This window comes from Callionymus lyra, chromosome 1, assembly GCF_982586985.1.
Source record: "Callionymus lyra chromosome 1, fCalLyr1.hap1.1, whole genome shotgun sequence".
NCBI lineage: Eukaryota > Metazoa > Chordata > Actinopteri > Syngnathiformes > Callionymidae > Callionymus > Callionymus lyra.
Genome location: NC_141818.1, coordinates 1,837,209 through 1,852,558, shown reverse-complemented (window position 1 = coordinate 1,852,558; position 15,350 = coordinate 1,837,209). Strand labels below are relative to the sequence as shown.

The 15,350-nt window shown below is 40.1% G+C and overlaps 1 protein-coding gene across 2 annotated transcripts in view; it reads left to right on the top strand.

The window, feature by feature from the left end:
• The window catches only part of msh3 (mutS homolog 3 (E. coli)), a 51,924-nt gene extending 38,779 nt beyond the window's left edge, over positions 1-13,145 (top strand). For both annotated transcript variants that reach the window (XM_087787494.1, XM_087787486.1), the window contains exons 21-24: positions 5,158-5,344; positions 10,824-10,950; positions 11,015-11,177; positions 12,936-13,145. In XM_087787494.1, the coding sequence (XP_087643620.1) occupies positions 5,158-5,344; positions 10,824-10,950; positions 11,015-11,177; positions 12,936-13,017 (559 nt within the window). In that variant the 3' untranslated portion in view covers positions 13,018-13,145. The remainder of the gene's footprint in view (positions 1-5,157; positions 5,345-10,823; positions 10,951-11,014; positions 11,178-12,935) is intronic.
• The last annotated feature ends 2,205 nt before the right edge of the window (positions 13,146-15,350 follow it).

Genomic DNA, 15,350 nt, shown 5'->3' with positions numbered 1-15,350 from the left:
GCAGGTCACTGCTGTTTACGATTTAGGTTTGTGCCGATGGTGTCTTGAAAAGAGACGCTTCTCTTGAGGGAAAAAGTCTCAGACCTGCCAACGTTTAGGAATAAAAATTGAACATCGGTGAGGAATGATCAGTTTTTTACAAAGTGGAAACTAGAGCAAGAATCAACGGAATGTATTCCAGGATTCTTGAGAAATATAGACTTGCTTTATATCTGAATTATTCTTCAATACAAGATGGATGTTACAGGCGAGCAGTCTGGAGGTATTTGGATGTTTTTAAGTGTCTTTTTGAACGAAGAAAAGCTTTGTATCATGTTCGTCATATGAACAAACATGTTTGTCTTCAACTCTACAAATAACAGATTACTACAACAATTCCAACCCTTAGTCGACATGAGGGTGAGTAGAAAATGAGTGAAATTTGGTGCTGAAAAACATTACAACAAAAATGTTGTTTACTCTAAAAAAAAATATATATAAAAAGTTGCAAATGATCCAAAACAACGCTGGTGGTCATAATGTTACGGCAGACGTGGGTGTTTCGATGCCGGTCATCGATAAAGAAACCTCAGACCGAAGAAGACTCGGGTTGTTGAAGCTTCGCCTCGACGACCGTGAGATTAGACTTAACGACTTCCAGATGTCGCTAATGGCTTCTTTCTTGTGGGTTTAAGCATGTTGTTGCAAATTAACCCGGCGGGAGTCGAGAGCCGTTTCTCGTTTCAGTGAAGCTACCGACTCCGTCCGTGCGAGTCAACGATCCAACGTGACGGCTTCAACATCCAATAATATCACTTTTATTTTATTATTTCACTTCAATCCTTCTCTGTTCAACTCCGTTCTTCCTGTGTCTCAAAACTCCGGAAGTTTGGAAACAAAGATTCCTTATCTTGTTTTTTTTCTTGTCAATCCCAGTGTAAACTTCAGCGTTTGCAACCCTCATGATGTCATTGTATCAAACCTTCTGGCAGCTCAAAATGATCATTATTTCTTTTTATACAGAAGCGTATTGTATACACTTTGAGATAATCAAGTTAAAATGTTCATTTTTAGTTTTTAAATCTTATTATTTCAGTTTGTTCGTCTGTTTCTATAGGAAACCACACGGCACAAAAAAATTAATAAATTAAATTTAAAAAATAATAAATTAATAAGCACAAAAGCCAGAATTTTTTAACGAAAACAAGAAAAACAAAATACCATCAAAACAAAAACAAATTGCACCGAATACCAGAAAAAAATGGCACAAAAAACTGAAAAAGTTTGAATAGAATAACAACTAAAAAATATAATACTAGTTAAAAAAGATTTAGCCAAAAGTGAAAATAAATTGGCACAGAAGCCAAAAGAATCCACGAAATTCAGAAACCAGGGGGAAAAAATGCATTAAAATTTAAAGAAATTGCACAAAAACCACCAAGCCGAAAAAAAAACAGGAAATATTGCACAAAAAGCTGAAAGATAAACGAGCACAAAAACAATTTAAATAAAATTTTATCTTGACCTCTTAAGTATATATTTTATTGAGCATTGTTTTGATTGTTCAAGCACTTTGTGACCCTGGTCTGGAAAAGCACTATATAAATATAAATTACTTACTTACTTACTAAGAGAAGATAAATTACTCCAGAGGTTTCCTGCTTTATTATAGTTTCTCGTCCAAAACTAAAACATTAATTTGCACAAAAAGCAGGGAAAAAACGAGAAGAAATAAAAACATATTTTATTCCATCTTTTTCTCTGTATTTCATGATCCGCTCATAACGTCTTCTCCACGTGTTTGCACTCTCCTCGTCGCCTCCTCAAGGTGACCATGTGATATTTGAACATGGTGGTGTCAAATATTTACCGAGGAATTAACTAATTATTTGTAAAGTGTCTCTCTCCGACCCGAGTCACATAGCAGCCCCTAGAAAGTTAAGATAAAGCACAAATAAAAAGGTCTTAAGATGCTTCTCCAGCAAAGCTTAGGAGCAACAGTCTGGAAGGATTTCTCTCCTCTGGTCCTGAAGCGTGTTCAGGAACCATCAGTAGATTCTGATCCACAGACCTCAGAGCCCGAGCTGGGGTGTAAGTCTGGATCAGATCACTGATGGAAGGTCTGACCATGAATAGATCTGAAATTAAGAACCAGAATTTTAAAGTTGATCCTGAAAGAAACTGGCAGCCAGTGAAGAGATTTAAGGATCAGGGAAATGTGAGTTCTTCTACTAGAGCGGCTCAGAATTCCCGCTGCAGTTTTGCGAGACAGATCCTTCTTGTTTAGACACCAAAGTAAACTGTTGAAATAGTGTAAAGGAGAAGACACAAACGCATTTGGAGATTTTCCTCAGTTGAAGGAAACAGTTTTCTGTAGTTTTGTACTCGAGACATGTCTTTGTCAAATACTTGAATTGACTCTGAGAAAAGAAAGCCATTGAAAAAAACTCTTCGCTAGTCTCTCGTCCAACGAGATGGAAACTAGAATTCACTCCGTCCGGTGGAAAAAAAAAAAAAATCCACTTAGGCTTAATTGGCGTCTTCAGAGGAATCACACAAGCCAGCGCTTCACCTGTCGTCCAATCACACGGCCTCGCTCACCTCAGTCCCTCCTCCACCGCGTCTAATTGGACGTCCTGGTTCTGAATTAGTCGGGATAATAAACGCTCCATCAATTCCCACTGCTGTGTCATAAACGACACTCGGCGGGCTCGTGTGTGTGTGTGTGTGTGTGTGTGTGTGTGTGTGTGTGTGTGTGTGTGTGTGTGTGTGTGTGTGTGTGTGTGTGTGTGTGTGTGTGTGTGTGTGTGTGTGTGTGTGTGTGTGTGTGTGTGTGTGTGTGTGTGTGTGTGTGTGTGTGTGTGTGTGTGTGTGTGTGTGTGTTAGCGGGAGGGAGATGGATGAGCTTGTGAGTTCCACTGGAGTATAGTGTAGAGTTCGTGGTAATGAGATGGTGGTGGGTGTCTAATGGGATCCCCCCGTCTGAACCGATCCTCGCCATCGATCGGCAACCGATCGAGATTTTGATTCTCAAACACATTTTTGAAAAAAAAGTGTTTTCGGTGTTTGTCGGCCGGCGGTTACATACGCGGCGAGCTGTTTCCTCGGCGTCGAGTCCTGAAGGTTATGGAGCGCATTCTTTCATCTCCCCGCGGTTGTTATGGCAACAGCAAAACGGAGCATAATGCAAAACTCTGTTTTGAAAAGGGACCTTTTAGCGCAGTGAGAACTGAGAGCGGTTAATGCTTCGTGTTTTTACTCCAGTCTTAAGAACTCCGATCTCGTCGGAGAGGAAAAAAAAGAAAAAGCTTCCGAAAACGGAAGGAGCAAAGATCCGGAGAACCTTCAGAAGCGAGTGTGTCGGTGTGTGTTACACACTATCAGTGGGCGACGTTTGATGTGTGGCGACCAACCTGACTCCAGCTGGATCTTTCTGTTGTAGGCGAAGGTCGTCCGTTCTAGACTTCTTGTAGGCAACTGGTGAGCTTTGATGTTCCTCTGGATCTGGCTCCAGGCAAAAGAACTCAAAGCACAACTCGATCCCAGCGAAGCTTCAACTCACTTTTCCCGTGTGATTTTCTTCCATGATGGACTTCTTGTAAGACATAAAATAGCTTGAAAAGTGATGAACCAACTGATAAATAATTACAGAAAATATTGTTTGAAAACAAGAAAACAAATTACCATTAAAACCAGGAAAAAATTGCACCAAAAACCTATTGTTTTAAACTAAAAACTGAAAAAGTTTGAATAGAAGACAAAAATAATAAAAGGCTTATGTGCTCTAACAAACAAAAAAGCTAAAAGAAAACTTAAATAATAATATCAGAAATAATAATATCAAGAAAACCAGGAAGATTTTCATAAAGAACATAAAATGATAAAATACAATAAACAAAAAAACCCCAAAGATTAAGGAGGTTTTCCCTTTTTTATTCTCCTTTTTTTGTGTTTTAAGTATATTTTAGTGTATTATTGATACTGTTTATTTTAACAGGAATTTCATCAATGGTTTCCAAATATTTCCCTTAGATTTAAGGAGGTGACCAACGGTAATACTTTTAGAACCAAAGCTGCTACACACAAACAATGAGAAGAAAGTAAACAATGCATTCTAATTTAAATCTCAACCTCTTTTGAATCATTCAAACCAAGAGTGCTCTAAAATGAAGTCATTTTCCACAAAAAAGGTCCTGGATTTTCCTGGTCACAAGTTAGGAGCTTAACTCTTAAATAGTCGTTATTTGTTCAAAGTGCAAACTTTGCGATCAACAGCTGATTGTGTCCCGATCAAGGTGGGGTAGGTGATCCTCAAAAACCCCAAAAACAAAAGGCCACAACCCCCTCTGTTCAGAATGTACCCTGTAAAGTACAACACTTATACTAGGAGAAAATTGAGTCATGTGTACGTTAATAACAAGTATTTGTCCTCCTTTGAAATAATTCTATGGATGGAAAAACTGTTTTAAATAAGAAAATAATCAAAACCCGTGAATCCTTGGAATAAAATTTTACAAAGAAGGGGCGGGACCGTAGAAATGGATTGACATATCAACATCAATCATTGCAAACGTGTCAATGTTGATTTTATTATACAGTACTTAATGTACAGTTGTTGGGAGTTTGTTCTTTAGAGATGATTAAACAATAATGAATAAAGTGCCTTGATGATGATGATGATGATGTTGATGCTAATGATGATGATGATGATGATGATGGTACTTTCAGAGCGTATTCTGCTGTCAATGTCAAGGCGACTTAAAACAAGGTTCTGTAGAATCTACTCGTGCATAAATGCCACTCTTGCTTATTATCCGTCTCCGCCCGTCATCCTACAGTAGAGTCTTCTACCCTCAAATCCGATTGATTCGTTCACAAAAATGAGTCGATTGAATGCGGCATCATGTCTGCCACGCCCCTCCCCCTTGAACTGTGTGCGGTAACCACGGTAACCGCGGCGCTGAAGGTCCTTGTTTGCAGTTCATTGTAAGGTTCATCTCGCTGAAGTTCAGCGAAAACGACTTAAATAGTTTAAAAAAAAAAAAACGCTTTTCACTCCGATGACTCACCCGCCGCCGGTCGACCATCGTTAAAATCTGACCCGTTCCTGGTGTCGCCCCGACTGTGGCGCTGACTTTTCCAAACGGTCCAGAACACTCTCAATCCTTCTCTTTCCAGGATGGGAGCGTCTGACAACATCTACAAGGGACGCAGCACGTTCATGGAGGAGCTGAGCGAGGCCTCCCGGATCATCTTCCGCGCCACAGAGCGCTCGCTGGTCATCCTGGACGAGCTGGGCCGAGGCACCAGCACCCACGACGGGATCGCCATCGCCTTCGCCACGCTCGAGCACTTCATCAGAACCGTGAGTGTTCCCATACGAGGACTATGGGCTTGGTTAAACAAAAGATGAACTCACTTGACTTCTGAAGTCACTAAGCAGCCTATAAACCTATAGACCTTAAATTTACGACCGTACTCTGTAGTGGAAAAGGAAGTTTCTAACTCCTCGTTCTACACACTACACATGGTGCTTCAGGCTTTTACTTGATTTTCTGGAACTCCTGTTGTGTTATCAGTTGTATCTTGCCCTTTAAAGTATATACTTTATTGAATATTGTTTTAATTGTTTAAGTGCTTTGTGACCCTGGTCTAGAAAAGCGCTATACAAATAAAATTTACTTACTTACTTACTTACTTCGTTACGTAAACATTGGACTAAAACGGTTATTAACACGATGGATTGAACGTGTGAAACTCAACGTTTTAATAAAAATAAAGTCAATAGAAAGTAGCTGTAACATGTGACACATCACTTTCACTTTTCCTAAACGAGTATCTCAACAAGTGAGAACAAAGTCCGAGGACTTTACTTAAGTTTTGTTATAACAATAAAAATGCTGTTTGCGCTAAAACAGGGGTAGGGAACCTGGTCCAGAAAGAGCCGCAGTGGGTGCAGGTTTTTGTTCCAACCGATCAAGCATGTACAGTTTAACCAATGAGGTTTCAGCTGAACAAGCAACACCAGACTGACAATCAACTGATTACACTCCTAAGACACCTGATTGGATAAAATGTGTCCTCTTGAATGGTTGGAACGAAAACCTGCACCCACTGCGGCTCTTTCTGGACCAGGTTCCCTACCCCTGCGCTAAAAGAACACTTTGAGACCAGGGGTTTTAGAAAAAAAAGAAAGAAAAAAAGACCCCAGTTGCAATTGTAACTGTGTCTCTACTCGCTGTTCCTATGGGTTTCCTAGGGAGGTACAGCATCCCTGTAGAGGGCAGAGCATGCATGAAGTAGAACTGTTGTTTTGTAGAAAAATAAGTACATTGTAAAACATGTAAGGCCGTTTTTCTGGATCAAATTGATTCAGAACCTTATGAATCGGCCACGACACCCGGCCCTAACAAGGACCGCCAAAGAACCTGTCAAGTGAAAAAGGTAGAACGATGTAGAACACACAGGGTTTTGTTAATCTTCACGCTTAATCCGCAAGTGTCAACACCAGCTCTATTGACATCCGTCAGACAAAGACGTCGGTGAGACCCCCCTGGGCGTGTTTTGTGTGTTGGGGGGCGGCTCTTGAAAGTGTAGCTGCATTTTATTGCCGTTTGATCCCTACTGTTAAAGTCAAGCGTAATGTGCTGACATTCCATAAACATCCACAATCTTTTATTAGCTCCGAAGAGAGCAGTAAAGTGTAAAAACACAAAAAATGCTCATTCGCAAGCTGTTATCTAACCACCAGTGTGCAACATACTGCGACCCTCGAGTGTGATGCGAGTCCTGGTCCACATGGATCAACCATCTGCCGGGCTGACGTCCGCAACGTTTGCACCATTTGTTGCTCTGGAGATCAAGTGTGAAAATCGTCACTATATTCTTTTTTTTTTACTCTTGTAGCTTTTTTTGTAACAAAACAAATGGGTAGAAACTCCACACGGAAGGTTTGTTCAAGACTGGTTTTGGTATAAATAGATGCAAAGAAGAATCTGGAAAAACAAGGTGATTAAGACAAGCACATAGAAAACGTATAGAATATGCAGAAGTACATGTTTTCCTCAGGCTGTTTAACTCGGCTTCATTTCTCCACTCATTTTCCACGTCTTGACTCTAACCTGTTTGTGTTGGGTTTCCACAAGTAGGTGCGTCCAAGAAGATGCTATTTGTAGTACTTGCTGCTCCGGCTCGAAGAGATTTAGGCCGGCACTAAAAAGCCGATGTTGCTGAAGAGTCAATAGTGTGACTAAAAAAATGAAATTTGGGCTTAAATTCTTATTTTTGTTTACAGTGACGCAAACTTAACTTAAACATAAGATATAAAAGGTACCTTTAATCATTGAGCTAGTTTATTTTAAAAGTACATATTTTTTAAAGAAGATACTTACAGTACATCTTCAGTTTTCTGTGTGTGTTTAAACATATCAGAATAAATATTTACCTTTACACAATCATTGTGTTATTTCCAGCCGGGAAGTTGGATCAGATGCTGCTGCAGCCGAGCCTCGTTGTGTAACTGCATCGATTCGCTGAAGAAGAAAAAGCAAACTCTGTAAAACTCCTCTTCCTCCTACTCTTCCTCCCCCCCCCCACCCTCTCGAGCAGACACAGCAAAAGTTGTTGTTATAGTAACAACCGAGTTTGGTGTCTCACCTGAGCGATAGTTAAGGATACGTTTCATAACGCCACTCGAGAAAGAGTTGACCTTGACGCCGACAACAATGGTTCTCTGTTTCCATCTCTCGCTCTTAGTCGTTACACCGGCGCTGTTATCCAGCAGCGAACCAATCCAGTTCAGTTTTTCGTAATCGCTTTTTAGAAGCTTTTTTTTGTCATCACATTATATATAATTTATTCTAATCTCTATAATATCCAAAGAGAACCAAATTGTTACAGGGTGCGGCTAGTAGCCGTTATAGCTAGCTTAGCTAGCAAGTACGGCTTTCAGTTTAAAATGTTCTTCAGTTCTGAAAACACATTCCTGATCTTTTGTACGTCATCACCTAAAAGGTCAAATAAGTCTTATAAAATAGTGTGGGAACTTGCCTACTTAAGACCTTGGATCCCGCAAGGGTTTGAGTGATGTAACCTGTGGATTATACTTGTACAGTAACGGCCAAAAAGTCTTAATGTAAACATTGTAGATGTGTCTAAATGTGACTTTTATATTAGGGAACATTTTGAAAAACAAAACGTGAATTTTTTCGATAGATATAAAAGGGAGCCACTTAAAAAAAAAATAGATTTGTTGGACAAAAAAAAACAACAACAGGAACCTGCTGTGTGGTTCATTGTCACCACGTCTCACACTGGTGTCTTGTTAGCATCAAGGGATCAGGAAAACACAGAAGTGTGGAGTCCAGTCGGGAATCTGGTTTGTCTCTAATTGGAAGGTAAGCGGCACCGAGAGCGGAAGATGTCAATAACCAAGTCGACACCATTGCCCTTCTTCCCGGCAGCACACGGCCTCGCTCTGACAAGCGCTCATTATTTAAACCAAGTGGAAGTGTTCGGGTAAACTCATTTGGAACTCATGACCCACCCTGGTGTTAACAGTGGAACATGTACAACGCTGCGTTAGTCAACGAAATTCCCTGTCAGAGTCCAGGTGACGCATTACTGGACCAGACAAGAGTTGGTCCTACATTACGCTTCTTTTCACGACCAGAAAATGACGTCACCCAAACCTATGTAGGAGGTTTGGTTGTCTAGAGTCAGTCAACCTTAAAGCGATAGTTTACCCAAAATTCAAATTTTAACTCATTTCCTACTCTCCCTCATGTCGACTCAGGGTTATAGCGTTATAGGCAAAAATGTTTGTTCATTTTAATGAAGTTGAATGAAAATGTAATGAAGACAAAGACAAATGAGCCCTAGTCGCTACATTAAAATGCACAAACATTTTTGTAAACAACTCTAAAAAGGAACATATTACTCTGAAAATAATCCCAACCCTTATTCGACATGAGGGTGAGTAGAAAATGAGAAACATTTGGGTGAACACTTCAACCTTACTACCCAAAAAACACATGATATATAAAGACTTTTCTACTTGTTTTTTTCCACATATGTCTGTTACTTTTGAAAACACGTCAGTGTAAGACGAAGCAGAAAGATCGTGGCAAATGGTGTCTGATGTTGTCACATTATTGGTGCCCCGTGTGAGGATTGGAGTCGTGACAGGACTCTTGAGTTCAAGGGAGTGAAATGTTGAAAGACGACTATCACAAATAAGTTTCACAAGCTTCATGAATATAAGAGCGTCAGCTTTTATTTCACGTTTACTCATCATTCTCTCAAGAGTTCCTGGTGTGAAGTGTTCATAAGTCTAGTGGCTTATTGACGTTCGTCCCTGGCGACTCTTTAAGAAACTTTTCTGAAACTATTGACCGCCGACATTTAGTTCTTTGTCACATCAGTTCCTCATCTTTCACCCTCAGAAGTGATGTCAAGGTTGCCTTCGGGCATGTGTGAGAAGAGCCTTCATGTCGCTTCGCCGCCTGCGGGAGTTTGTTCTCCGGCGACTGCAGCAGAAGCGTGAACGCCTTCTCGATTGTTTGTGTTCAGAAATATTTAATAGTGTTTGTAACATTTGAGTCAGACTGAGGACAAATGTTGACTCATGAGCTGCAGCGTGAAGAGTCACGGAACAGTGATGCAGTCTTTGTGTTGGTCTGAGAGAACGTGGACGAGGCGACGTATGAACGAGACGCCGGTGTCCACCGATGACTGTTTAGTACTGATGACGGAATTGTATTGTTTTTATTAAACGTGTAGTTATTATCTTATATATAGCTGTTTTAGTCGGTTACGTCATACATGACTTTAATCTCTTAATAAAGTATTTTGTACGACTTTAATCTCGCAATAAATAACTTTGCTACAAATTGTATCTTGTACTAAAGTATTTTGAACAACTTTAATCTCATAATCAAGTATTTTTCTACGAATTGAATCTTGTGATAAAGTATTTTCCTACGACTTTATTCTCGTAATAAAGTATTTTGGCAGACTTTAATGTCGTAGTAATGTATTTTTCTACGACTTAAATTCCGTAGTAATATATTTTCCTATGACGTTAATCTCGTAGTATTGTATTTTCCTACAGATTTTTATCTTGTGATGGAGTATTTGGTACGAATTTAATCCCGTAATAAAATATTTTTCTACGACTTTAATCTCTTAATAAAGCATTTTGTATGACTTTAATCTCGCAATAAATTATTTTCCTACAACTTGAATCTTGTACTAAAGAATTTTGTACAACTTTAATCTCATAATAAAGTGTTTTTATATGAATTAAATCTTGTGATAAAGTATTTCCTACAACTTCATTCACGTAATAAAGTATTTTGGCAGACTTTAATCTCGTAATAATGTATTTTTCTACGACTTAAATCCCGTAGTAATGTATTTTCCTATGACGTTAATCTCGTAATAATGTATTTTTCTTCGACTTAAATCCCGTAGTAATGTATTTTCCTATGACGTTAATCTTGTAATAATGTATTTTTTACGACTTAAATCCCGTAGTCATGTATCTTCCTATGACGTTAATCTCGTAGTATTGTATTTTCCTACAGATTTTTATCTCGTGATAAAGTATTTTATACAGCTTTAATATTCTAGTAAAATATATTTCTATTTTTTGTGTGGCCCTAATACTTTATTGTATTCATCCACCAAAGATTGATTAAAAAAAAGTAAGATCTGGCTTATGTTTTATTTCAGGTGCATCTGGTCTGTGTTTGGCGGCGACTGCAAAAGTGCTTTCAGACTCTGTTTGTATTTCCCAGATGAGATGTTGAATCCTGATGGCAACGATCTTCCTCCGTCCTCAGGTGAAGTCCCTGACCCTGTTCGTGACCCACTACCCTCCTCTGTGCGAGCTGCAGCAGGTCTTCCCCGATCACGTGACCAACTACCACATGGCGTTCCTTCTCAACGAGCCGGAGCTCGAGACGGACGGTCAGTGAAGGTGATCCACTGAAGCGTAGCTTCTGTCTTCAACTCCACCACTGTCTCTGTGCAGAAGCTCAGCCCGAGTTCATCACGTTCCTCTACCAGCTGACGGAAGGCGCGGCGGCTCGCAGTTACGGCCTCAACGTGGCTCTACTGGCCGACATCCCAGAACCGGTTCTTCGCGTGGCGGCGCTCAAGTCCCGCGAGCTGGAGGAGGCGGTGAACTCCAGGCGGTGGGTTGAACTCACGGAGTGTAAACATTTGTGTTCCAACGTTTGCCGAGTCCTAAAGATGAATCTCTAATCCTCCCTTTCCCCGTCTGTTCAGTCAACACCAAGTCCGGTTGTGCTCGAGGTTTCTGCCTGTTAAACCCTTTTGTTATCTCCGGGTCAAAGTGACCCGAAACCAAATGACCTCCACCACTGCATATGTATTCATGGGAGCCTGGGAGGTCGTTCACCTTGACCCAAAGACGATACCACGAACACCTTTGTTTTCAGGTCTTCGGGTCACTTTGACCCTGAGACAACACAAGGATTGAAAGCAAGTCTTCTTCACCGTTGTCCCTCATCGTGATTGACTCATTGTTGATTGAGTTTTACCTTTTGTTCCTCTTCCTCGTAAAGTTTATTTAAACTGTATATTATTTAAACTCTGTCCTGAGTTGACACTTTAAATAAAATTGATAAATATCACCGGATAATTCACTGAGCTGTAAAAGACTCACTGACGGATGAGTAAAACTTATTTTTCAAAATCTTGGTCACAACTTGCTCCTATTTTGTCTTTGTTAATGAATATTTCTTGAAAATACTTTCTTGAATTCTGTAAATATTAAGCAATTAAATCTGTTTACTAGTAAATAAATCCACAAATATAAACTGTAATGACAACATAATGGAACTAGTTGATCAGGTTTAGGGAAAAAAGATAAAAAGGTAAAAACTACAATAAACCAAAAACGGGATTTAAAGTCTACAGGGGATTATGGGCCTTACACTTTCTTAAAGAATGTGTTAAAATATTGTATAAATTTCATTGGCTTTCTGGGACCACTTTCTGACACCTTACATCTAACAAAATCTAACGAAATTCCAATTCCTCAGCATGAAAAACATGAGGTTTAAATTTATTCAAAGTTTCTGAACGAGAACCCCCCCCCCCCACCTCCAAAACCTTCACTGAGGTGTCAGTGGTCGATGGTTTGTGGGTCTATAAGACATTATGATAAGGTGGAAAAACACTATTTTTATACATGGATAAATAGATTTTTTTAAATTTTTGTTTTCCCTCTACACTTACAGCGGACTTGTCAGACCACGCAGCTTTCCCAGGTCCTGTTTAGAATGTAGCCATTAGCGCAAGGCTGCTGCCAACTGGATAACATTGACGTTGACCCAACTTGATTAAGGATTTACAGACCGAAGAAATACTTTTACGATTTGTGTGACATCATTAGTTCTGTTATGAAGCTAGCTAAGCTAACGTAGCTCTGACACCCGCAAGAGACTCGCTGCCGTATCCTCTCGGCAAGAAGACCGTGAGCCGAGTCGCACATGAACGCCGTGAAGCTAAAGGATCGGAAGAGGCTTAAAGTGATGCAAAACTCTTCGAAATACATTTCAAATATTTATTCCTGACACCTGCACTCGTCCTGTCACTCTCCTTTCATTTGTACGTGTCATTTCCTGTTCCCGCTACTGACGCTCCGCCGGGAGCTGCCGAGGTTCTTACCATGTAATCCTCACCATATGAGATATCTGTCAACACACACACACACACACACACACACACACACACACACACACACACACACACACACACACACACACACACACACACACATAATCCTCCCTATATGAATGTTTGTGTTGACGTAGCTCTCGAACAGACACGACCACCAGGCTGACGAGTCGAGCTGCTGCAGTTTAACAAACGTCTGTCTTCGGTGTTTTGTGCTAAAGCAGCATTTTGTCGTCTCTTCTCTCCAGGAGGCGGAAGAAGACGTTGTCTGAAGTCTGGAACGTGTCGGACAGAAAGTCTCTCCTCGAGTGGCTGCAGATCAACTCCTGACTGTGATGATGATGATGATGATGATGGTGATGTTGACCCACTCAGGACCTGCTCAAAGTAAATCATGATCGTGTAGGAAACTGGACGAGCCGGCTGAATAAATCGCTCTGGAAATGGGATGTAGAACATTCAACTTGTGTGTGTGTGTGTGTGTGTGTGTTTATATTCCGAGCAAAAGTTACTTTTAAACCTCAGGCGTGAGTGACTCAAGGTCGCCTCATTCTTCGAAAAGGTTAAACCTGGTCAACCCTCTGAGCCACCTTCATTCTAAAGAACTTCTTCTTAATAAAGCGATGATTGAAGAATTCTCATCTACTTCCTGCCTTGTTTTGCAGACAACAGCGACTTCCTGTCAGGGCAACATTTCTCATCACTGCCCACTAGTGGACACATTTGTCACACAGTTTAAAACTTGATAACAAAAGCCACACTATAGGTATTTCAGCGTTAACTATTATTCAATCATTCTTTTAACATTATCTCCAATATACCTTCTTTCTATTGCAGTTGTGCTATAAATATAATATAATATATATAACAACTAGAGGGCGCTCAATTATCTTTTTAAATGTTGATAAACTATTTTCCATTATTTCTAATTTATTGTTCCGGGATTCTTGTAGCTTTACTACAGGGTTCTTGTAGTATTACTCTGGGATTCTTGTTGCTTTACTACGGGGTTCTTATTGCATTAATCTGTGATTCTTGCAGCATTACTCCAGGATTCTTTTAGCCTTACTACGGGGTTCTTGTAGTATTACTCCAGAATTCTTGTAGCAATACTCCGGGATTCTTGTAGCATAACTCCGGTATTCTTGTAGCATTACTTTGGGATTCTTATAGTATTACTCTGATATTCTTTTAGCATTACTCCAGGATTCTTGTAGCCTTACTACGGGGTTCTTGTACTATTACTCTGGGATTCTTTTAGCATTACTCCGGGATTCTTGAAGTATTACTCTGGGATTCTTGTAGCCTTACTACAGGGTTCTTGTAGCATTACTCCAGAATTCGTGTAGCAATACTACGGGGTTCTTGTAATATTACTCCAGAATTCTTGTAGCATTACTCTGGGATTCTTGTAGCAATACTCCTGGATTCTTGTAGCATAACTCCGGTATTTTTGTAGCATTACTCTGGGATTCTTGTAGCAATACTCCTGGATTCTTGTAGCATAACTCCGGTATTTTTGTAGCATTACTCCGGGATTCTTGTAGTATTACTCTGAGATTCTTGTAGCATTACTCCCGGATTCTTGTAGCATTACTCTGGGATTCTTGTAGCATTACTATGGGGTACTCGTAGCCTTACTCTGGGATTCTTGCAGCATTACTGCAGCATTCTTGTAGCATTACTTCTGGATTCTTGTAGCATAACTCCAGTATTTTTGTAGCATTACTCCGGGATTCTTGTAGTATTACTCTGAGATTCTTGTAGCATTACTCCCGGATTCTTGTAGCATTACTATGGGGTACTCGTAGCCTTACTCTGGGATTCTTGCAGCATTACTCCAGAATTCTTGTAGCATTACTCCTGGATTCTTGTAGCATTACTCCGGTATTTTTGTAACATTACTCCGGGATTCTTGTAGTATTACTCCGGGATTCTTGTAGTATTACTCTGATATTCTTCTAGCATTACTCCGGGATTCTTGAAGCATCACTCTGGGATTCTTGTAGCAGAGGTTGACGTCCAAAAATCGAGGGGGCGCTGCGATGTTACGATATGTGCGACCAGCCTGAATAAACAACCCTGAGCTGTTTTTTTTTTCTACTGTTGAAATTTACATTCAGCACTTTTTAAAGAATCATTAGCAATCGTTGTCCGGTATCCTAGCAACAACAGCGTTCCATCTGAATGAGTCGTAGTGATAAGTGTGTGAAAAGTGTTGTTGCTAAGATGCTAAATGGGCTGCTGGCGCACAAGAGTGCTGCTAATAACTTAATAGTTTCTCCACTTACCTCGTCAGTGCAGCAGATGTAACTTGAGAAAAGTCGGCTTTATTATTGACAATCATTATGTGAGCAGATGCATTGGCTGCCACTTTGAATCAGCTCTTATTGTTACGAGAAATGAGGATAATGATCGAAACCTTTTTTTGCTTTATCGCATGTAAGAATGATTTCTATAACGTGACTTGCATGTAGTAAACGTTGAATCTTCCTCTCTGAGATGCAGTAAGTCTCTCATCATGACCCTGTTTTCAACTTATTACTTTAGAAAGTTGCTCTGAAATCTGGGCGAACGAGAGGTTATGAGAGTCCATAATGGCTTCACTCCTCCTCCGGCCAGCTGTAATCACGCCCGCTTTGTTTATACAACGAGTCCCTTGG